The 9,842-nt window shown below is 33.6% G+C and overlaps 1 protein-coding gene across 1 annotated transcript; it reads right to left on the bottom strand.

Annotated features, from left to right (window-relative positions):
• Positions 1 to 2,749: 2,749 nt before the first annotated feature.
• Positions 2,750 to 4,413, bottom strand: LOC125074319. The gene is made up of 2 exons (XM_047685618.1): positions 4,107 to 4,413; positions 2,750 to 3,077 (listed from the first exon to the last, which is right to left on the bottom strand). Exons 1-2 carry the CDS (start codon positions 4,312 to 4,314, stop codon positions 2,752 to 2,754), a joined length of 534 nt encoding a protein of 177 aa, XP_047541574.1. The 5' UTR covers positions 4,315 to 4,413; the 3' UTR covers positions 2,750 to 2,751.
• Between the last annotated feature and the right edge of the window lie 5,429 nt (positions 4,414 to 9,842).

Here is a 9,842-nt window from a genome sequence, read left to right as displayed (position 1 = left end):
CATTTATTTTTATTATTGAGATAGATTACCAAAGAGAAACCATCAATACTTTATTATACTTTATTATTATATAACGATCTTGCTAGTTGTTGTTTATTGTTATTGTCTTATTTTAAATGGAAAATAGTTAGTTATTCCAAAGTTAAATATATATCTATAGTGATATTTATACTACGCGAGAAACTGCAAACAATATTGGAATTCACGTCTAAACTAAGAAAGGTAAACACTCACCAAGGATTCTTTGAAAACTGTCAGAAAACCGACAGCAGATGGATATAGGGGGCAAGGCTAACAAAGCAATGAGCGAAGTAAAAGACTTAAAGAGATTCCTACGCACCGCTACATTTTCTGTGTATTTTATTACTCTCCATTGTAAATGTCAGACAATTTTAGTATAATGAAATAAAGTATTAAGCGGTGACAAATGAGCAGGAGGCTCACCTGATGGAAAGTGATTAGTACCGCCCATCGACACCTGCAACACCGGGGGGCTTGCAGGTGCGTTGCCGGCCTTTAAGAAATGAGTACGCTCTTTTCTTGAACGTATCCAAATCGTATCGGTTAAAATTTTAAGGAGATTTTGTTTTTATGTTTATTTGATCATACAACAAAGTTTTTTATGATAAAGGGCGCGCAAATGGGGCACTACATGGTGAGTAGTCACCACAAGATAATTCAACCATTCCTTAAATCGACAATGCGTTACTTACCTTGGTCCCCGCGATGCTATGTTCGTTGTGTCTGTAGTTACACTAGTTCACTGGCTCACTCAGCCTTCCAAACCAGAATACAACTATACTTATTATTACTGTTGGGCGGTAGAATATCTGATGAGTGGTATCAATCCGACGGGCTTGCAAAAAACCCTACCACCAAGTATATGTATATTGTGCTGAGATATTATGTATATACATAGTAGTAGTATAATGTTTGTGTACCTCCCTTAATATATTACAAAACTATACACTAAGGATGTATCTGAATTTTGTAATTTAAATTTTCTGATTCGAAGTGTCTTACTCTTATCTTAATGTTTAATTTTTCCTTCTTGAGTGTCCATGTCGAAGTATCTATAAGATTACCATGCCTGTTAAATATATATATTTTGACTATAGGAAAATACTAAATATGTTAAGACACTTGAAAATATTTTTCAACGCTAAAATCCTTAACAAAAATTTATTTTTTCAAACATGTAATATTTTTTATTACAGTTTTATTAAATTTAATCTCTTACAACATTTGATAATTAATCTTCATTTATGCTTCGTAGAAAAATTATTAAGCTATCAAAATACTGAACTATATAATGGGGGAAACCTATTAGATTTAACTACCCGTTTTCTAACAATTTATTTCCCACCTTATTATTTATACTTTCAATAAATCACAACGCTAAACGAACTTCAACCTTTCCATAACTTTTGATTAACTTATGATTACACTAGCGAACCGCCCCGGCTTCGCACGAGTGCAATGCTGATACTAATTATACTACAGAATGTCTTTATATACAGCGTTCACAACTTTTTTGTCATTAGACAATACAAACCACTAAACATTCATATAAAATCACTCCGTCCCCTAGAATCGCTCTATCTATTAAAAAAAACAGTATTAAAATATGTAGCTCTGTTTTTAAGATCTAAGCATACACAGGGACAGACAGCCAGCGGGAAGCGACTTCGTTTTATACTATTTAGTGATAAATCTTTGTCAATCATCATTTAAATAAAGTAATTATCGTTTTATCCCCTTAATATGAGAAGTATTCGTTCAAAATGTGATCTAAGCAGCGTATGTCATATGATGTCAGCGTATATCAAGTCATCGGTAATATTTTTGGCAAATTAAAATACGTAAACTCAATAGTAATTTGTTATTTAATATATATATACAATATAGACGACCGTATATTAACATACCAATTTTTTTTTTTAGAATCTGCCTACTGCTTCTTTCCGGTTCCTCTTTTTTATAGTATGTAGGTAGGTGGACGAACTATTGGGCTACCTAATGGTAAGTGGTCACGAAGTCCTAAAGACAAAAGCGTTGTAAGAAATATTAAACGTTCCTTACCTTGCCAATGAGCCAACAATCTTGGGAGTTAAAATGTTATGTCCCTTATGCCTGTAGTTACGCTGGCTCACTTATCCTTCAAACCGCAACACAATTACTGACTATTGCTGTTTAACAGTGGAATATTTGATAACATACATTCCGAACTGGTGGTTGCTGTTTATGTATTTAAGACATTCTTGTAAAGTGACGTAAGTGATTAATAGTGTCAACTTCTATAAAGTATATTTTGAATATTTTATGTTCGATAATTTTATTTTCAAATTTAATTATGATGACAAATTTATCCGTGAAATTGCACCTATCCAAGTTTGATCGCGGCAGGTGTAATAGTGTCGCTATCTCAACCGATTTTCATATTAGTCAGATCAGAGTCAAATTTACATTATTTTATTTCACAGAGTTTTGATCTCTTATTGAAATTAAAATTAATTTACCTTTACAAAATTTTATATATCTTTTTATATTAAATAGATTTTTTTTCTTGCGCTATTTTTTCTCAAGCAGTATTATATTAACAATACTTGGTACTCTCACAATAATTATCATGCTTTTATGTTGTTTTACTACATTAGATATTCACACTAACCTTAAAAATATAAAATAAATATTATTTTAAACGTAATTATTGGTGAGGCAAAATATAAACAGTCTGCGAAGGAATAAATACTATTCAATTATATTTATTACAGAGAGTTTCGTTTTAGATGTATCTGTATTCGTAGCGTTTTCCTTCTTTCGTTTTTTACGAGTTTTAGGCGTTACTTGTACAACGCCCTCTCCTCCGTACTCTTGTTTCTGACTCCAAGGGAAAGCAATATTGCCGATCCCTTTATCCTTTAAATCCCTTACTTCATATTTATTCCAAACGAAACAGCATACATTGAATCTGTTTTTACATCCTGGGACTTCAGTTAGTTGTCGGTAGCCGGGGCAAAGCTTATAACTAATGCAAATGCCGCCGTGACGCCAGCACGATGTGGAGATCATTGATCCTATTGAAAATGATCACTGCTTAAAATATTCCATTGTAATATCAGATTTGATATTCAAAGAAAAGTTAAGACTCGTAAATGCGGGTAACTATCTCCTTCCTTTTGAAGGAGAATAGTTAGTGACTGTTCCACCACGATGCGATCGGTTGTTCGATAAATATACGTCATAATGTTGTCGCATAATGTCTCAAATACAAACACAAATTAAGTTTATGAAAAAATCAGTGGTGACCACGCGACCAATTGAAATTCTCGTTTCCATTGTCGCTTATGTTTTTTATGTATAACTTTTTTTCAAGCATTTTTTATGTATTACTAAGAATACATGAATTTCAAATAATATAATTTGTATAACAATCTAAATCACCTTATACTGTTCATTATATATTACGAAAAAAAAAAAATACAATAAAAAAACAGCCTTCCATCTACGTCATAACAATATCTGTTTGACATGAATGCTGGAAAATTAATGACTTTCATTTGTTGCGACAGATTTTGGCGCGTATCAATCAATTAATATAGGGGATTTCGGCAAAATGCGTCAATTTGCGGCGAAACACAATGCGAATAAATACGGAGGCGTGTTTCTAAAATAAATGTCTTCCCATATATTCATGAGGCCTCTGAAATCGTGTGACGCAACACATTTGAATATGTTTGTTCTTTAATATATATAAGGGTCTGGTTTGAGACCTATATTAATAAAAATAAAAATTAAGCTTATGAATAATTGAATACATACCAATTTAAATAGATTAAAATTGATTTAAATAGTCGTATTTTTATAACACAGATGAAATGCGCGTGTGACTATGAATATACAATACATTGAGAACCTCAAACATAAATCAGATTTTAATTTACTACGAATATTAATGTCGCTACTGCATTGTATACTCACTGCATAGAAATACAGGTACATAATATTTATCGATGCAGAATATTCTAGAGGTGGAAATACAGGATATTTGCAAACACCGGTGTGGTATCACGGGAAAGGTAAATGAAGGCATCGAATAAACTCACTTCGAGACGGGGCAAGCGAAGCGAGCGCGCTGTGATAAGCTAGCAATTCCGCGCGTAAATCTTCGTATTCTTCGTCTACCGAAAGATCTAGGTTGGCTTCATTTCTTAAAGAAGTTATTAAACCCATTCCTGAATCGCCGCTGTCATCTGAATCCTTATCCGCCGCAAGCGATCGAAAACATATTAAAATCAGCAGAAAATGCAACATTTCGCTCGCATTGCACCTCGAGAGAAAATAATTTCACATCAATTTTATGTCCGGCTCGCTTAACAGAGGTTTTTATTGAAAATGCATAAATTCCGATGATAAGCTACTTGTAGTTATTCGAGAGAATTTGCAATTCCCACACGAAAGTTAAATGGAAACATTTTATATCGACGTTTACGTAATCACGATTTCTGCGCGTTTAATATTTAAAAAACGTCGTACTTTACAATAAATTTGTTATTGGTAAGTTTTGAAAATTGCTTAGCTCTTTAATATAATAGTAAATTCTCTATTCAAGTTGCCGAAGACTGTGCTACGGTATAGCGTTTGAAATAAAGTCTATTATTATTCATACTCGACGTTAATTTGAATTGGAACTATAGCAGAATGGTTAATGAATTCCCGCAAATCAATCCTTCAGCGTCTGGGCGTGTAAATATTAATTAGCAATTCAACACTGTTACTGTTGCCAGTTCATTGAATATAACTGTCTTATTATAAGTTATATATTATTGTAGATATGCAATTTTACGTCGGAATCCATTTCATAACATAGTGACATTGAGAATGATAACAACGATATTGAATAAGTTCGTGACGTTGATTTATATCATACCATTTAAAATATTGTACATTTTATTATTAAAATTATGTTTCTAGTATAATCTGTAAAGTATATGACGAATTCCAAAATACTAATTTATCAGCTCTTGGTGGTAGGGCTTTGGGCAAGCAAGTCTGAGTAGATCCCCACTCATCCCCACTCATCATTTTATGTTCTACCTCCAAGCAGGAATACATAGTATTGTTGTGTTGGAAGAGACAATCTTGGTTCCCAGTTCTTAGTGGCCCTCAGTAGGTGTATTTTACGGCATCAATGTCTGTGGGTGTGTAAGTCATCACTTACCATCAGGTGGCCGATTAGTCTGTCCACCTACCGAAACCATAGAAATTAAAGTGTGTGTTAAACATTAGCTGCATTATCTTAGAATATTTTATTGAATATCAAAGTAAAAAGCATTTCATGTATCTAAGAGATCCGTCACCGTCAATCATAATGCAATGTAGAACTGCAAACACAGCCGGCACTCTGATAAAAGTTGGTCATTTGTTATGTATGAGTTACATTCTTTCTGTTCCGTAACTGTAACTACAATGAAAGTAAGAATAGTCAGCATCTCTTGAAATTGTACGAAGATTTAAAAAATAGCTCTACGTGTTTGTTTTTTTTTTTCAAATATTGTTATTAAATTAAAAATCTAAACGAATATAAAGCTGATGTGTTAGTTTGTTGTTTGGTTTAACGCGCTAAACTCAGGAATTATTAAATACTGTATGTATATATGTCCGAAAAAATATATTGAAAATAAAATTTAAAAAAAAAAGATCTAAATAACTCCCGCTGAGTTCTTCTCAGGTCTGAGGTGTTTCTTTTCGATCTAGTGGTAGATTTTTCATCAATAAGCTATATTCTTATATGGAATAAATATTTCTGACTTTGACTTTGACCTTGTCGTATTTTGTAAAAACCTTGTACGCTTATACCGTTGTGAGACAAAGCAGGCAGAGGAAATCTCTTCCCTAAGATTGAACTGATCGTTCTTAAGTGATAAGACCGGATTTCATAACATCTGTTGTTTTATTTCATTTGTTTTACTGTATCTTTAGTCTTGTTGCCACTACTATAAATTTAAATTATAAGTTTAAAAAATGGAACAGGCTCACTATTGGGATAAGCCCTTTTCTGGAAGAAAAGATTTGGAGCAAATTCCATCATGCTCCTCCAATGCAGCTTAATAATAACATACATACGTGGAAGAAATTCATTGAAATTAGACAGGTACAGGTTTCCTCAGGATGTTTCCTTAAGAATATAGAAATTCAGTCGACCTCCTGAGGCCTACTGATAAAAGCCTAGAGTTTAATCACTTGGTCATCACGGCTCCTATTCTAAGTACTATACATAAATAACTTTCCGTGAGGAATATAGTATATGACCATAAATATAAAACTTATATACGACCCACAATCTCCGCTTGCTACTATATTATCTCTATTCTATTTTATTTTAAAATACTCGTATATTTTGTAAAACTAAAGAAGTAGAGCGGTGGAGCTGTTGTTATTCCATTACCATCCATTGCCCGGGGTCGAATGTAAAGTATGAGCCGCGAATACAGAGAGTATTATCTATCGACGATGCCACAGAAATATTTTAGCAAGTAAATACGACAGCGCAAGAGGCAGAACCAGTGGATGAATACAAATGACATGGGAAGGGGGTTTTCAAATGTCGTTTGTTGTTGTTATTGTTGTAAATCGGGTCATTGTACTCCAATGATCATACAAGCAATACGCAAATGTACTGTGCAATATCAGAAAATTTCGGAGCACTGCTAACACATTCTAATAATGGACCTCTTGCAGTTTTAGAGGAGAATAAAAGAGTTACTTAACTAGAGATAGATACTTCTTGATTAATTTCTCATAGATAAACAGTGTACAAACTTAAAGAAGACTTACTCATATCTAAAAGAATTATCACTGTAACTAAATAAATGAAAAAACCATAAAAAAATAAAAATATAATTTATTCAAGTAGGCTTTTACAAGCACTTTTGAATAATTTCAGAGAACCGTATTAAGTAAAGCTACCACCAGTTCGGAATGTAGAACCAAAAGAAGACCAAAAAGAACCGGCAAGAAACTCAGTAGTTCGTAGTTTCCAACATTTCTCAAATGTTTCTTAAACACTATGTTAGTTAAATACGAGTATATAATATATACTGACAGAAAGTCAAATAAATAAATTAAATAATATTCCTTATTAATTAATGTTGTTTTTGTTATGATATTGTTTATTCATGAACATAGAAATAATAATAATAATGATGGAAAATTAATAAACAGGTTGAATATGATTGAGATAAAGCAGGAAGTACATTTTGACAGGTAGTGAAAACGTTTTCACTGCCCCCATAAAGTCTACTCGAACAAAGTACACAGATACAGCGTTAAATGTCGACGACACGCAAATCCGATCAAGCTATATGGATTATCGTTTCAGTGAAACGTAATTATATGAAACGTCATCCACTTGAATTATTAAAGCCGTGGAATCAATCGGACCGGACGTAAGCTTTATAGCCAATAAAAAGCCATTTGAAGTTCATGTTCAAAGGCTAGGCCATTCTTTATAATTGTTGTACGTGATGGATATTTTACCATTTATAACATAAATGAGAGCCGAAAAAGCCCAGTTATTGAAACATGAGTTTTTGTAGAAATTAACTACTTAACTACGACTTTAAGTAATTATTTTTTTAGACAAGGCTGGACCGTAAGAGGGCCCTGGGCTACCACTACTTAGGGGCCCATCTACGACATTTTTGAACGTAGACTTAAATAAGTTTGATTAATTGCAGGACTCGCAGGGCTGCAAACCATACGATCTGTTTAATTTAATAAAATTATGGATTTTTTCGCATTATCGTCTATTTTTTACTGTAAACTTGACTTAGCTGGGGCCCCCCTCGAATCCACGGTGCCCTGGGCAGAAGTCGAAAAAGCTATATAGTAGATCCAGTTTTTACAGAAGATTTATGATGAAAGTATTGTCTATTAAGATAAAAAAGGGACGCGATAATACTAAAATATCTAAAGGAATACAAATCAAAACTATATTTGCAATTGAATCAACTAAAGCCGTGATTTATTCATTGAATCTGAATTGATATTTGAAATACCTTTTGGTGATAATTAAACGTAGCAGCCCAGTAGTCGCTTGTGATATTCTTGTGCTCAATTTCAGTCAGAGCGGGTCTTAACAAAAACAAGCTAACCACGCTGGATACATTATTACAGTGCACAATGCGTGTCCAAAATCTCTGTTCCCTTTTATAACCTAATGAAACTACGATTTTGGTATGCCTAGAGTGAGTTCCATATCAGACCCAACAGCTTTTCAAGCTCTTCGAGACCCTCTCGTGAAACAGTTCAAAACTCCTCCCGTGAAGCAGCGCAAAATTTTTAGACACAACAAAATATTAATAATAATTTTATTGACCGATCTATGAACCCAGGATCACGGAATATACAGCCCTAAAAGCTAGCTACAAAACCAACGAGGTTTTGTATTGTAAACATTACGTGACAATTGTGGTGACCTTTCAGTAATTGAATAGACATGAGACAGCCTTTGTCTTGCAACTTGTAACACTAAGACGTGGACGGCTTGATCCTCTGTTTAACACATCCATGCATATATTATTTATACGTATTATGCTTTGAATAATCACTAACAAGGGAAGATATATGCAATGAAAGATGCATAAATAGACCTTAGGGGGTAATTTTGTATTCGTTCAATTCACTACAAATTTAGGTTAAAGTTGATTAAATATAGGTACAGCGACGGTTTTTGATTTATATTATATACGATCTAAGCCTGAGCATGCATCTATCTCTGCATCTTCTATCGAACTTTTCAAGGGGAATGTTCCGAAGAATTGTTTGGATTAATCCTGGATGCAGAATTTCACCTTCGAAGATCTCGTCAAAATTCTAAGTTTCACCCGCACCACCTAGATATACGAAAATCCACAACAGTGCGTTTTTTAAGACATTTTCTACCTCGCACAACCTCTCTTTGGCCAGCTTTCGCCAGCGGTTTTTCCGAACCGATACGATTTGGCAACCTTCAAGAAAAGAGCGTACTCATTCTTTCAATATATGACGATGTGAACAATACTCTCTCTGAAATAGTAAATTGGTTTAGTGTTAATAATTTAATGTTAAATAGTAAAAAGACTAAATGTATTAAATTCACTACTCCCAATGTAAGATGTGTCAAAACGAGTGTACGTTTAAACGGGGAAGCATTAGATGTTTTAGAATCTACAGAGTTCCTTGGTATGACAATAGACTCTAAGCTCCAATGGGGCCCCCATATAAATAAATTGGCGAATAGACTTAGCTCTGCAGCCTATGCGGTAAAAAAAATTAGACTTTTGACTGATGTGGATACGGCACGCCTTGTGTACTTCAGTTATTTCCATAGTATAATGTCGTATGGCATCCTACTCTGGGGTAATGCAGCTGACATTAATACTATTTTTGTACTGCAGAAGAGGGCTATTCGTGCAATTTATAACCTGGTCCCAAAAGATTCGTTAAGAGGTAAATTTAAAGAAATTAAAATAATGACTGTCGCTTCTCAATTTGTTTTTGATAATGTTATGTATGTACGCAAAAACATAAATGATTTTCCCAGAAATTGTGACGTACATTCTATTAACACTAGGAACAAGAATAAACTTGTTACTCCAAGTACCCGATTACACAGGGTTAGTAACTCTTTTTTGGGGCAATGTATACGTTTTTACAACAGGATCCCAGAAAACGTTCAAAATTATTCAATTATAAAATTCAAAAGAGTCGTTAAAGAGCGTTTGTGTGCTAAAGGATATTACAACACTAATGACTTTTTAGTTGACTGCACACCTTGGGAATGAAATGATCGCCTCCAG

This window comes from Vanessa atalanta, chromosome 2 (assembly GCF_905147765.1).
Source record: "Vanessa atalanta chromosome 2, ilVanAtal1.2, whole genome shotgun sequence".
NCBI lineage: Eukaryota > Metazoa > Arthropoda > Insecta > Lepidoptera > Nymphalidae > Vanessa > Vanessa atalanta.
Note: the sequence above shows the minus strand (reverse complement) of the source record. Positions and strands in the feature narration are given on the sequence as shown.

Coding starts and splice junctions, on each gene's coding strand:
- LOC125074319 (XM_047685618.1), bottom strand. CDS start 4,314: ATGTTGCATTTTCTGCTGATTTTAATATGTTTTCGATCGCTTGCGGCG. Junction 3,078..4,106: donor TTCGCTTGCCCCGTCTCGAA/GTGAGTTTATTC, acceptor CATTTTCAATAG/GATCAATGATCTCCACATCG.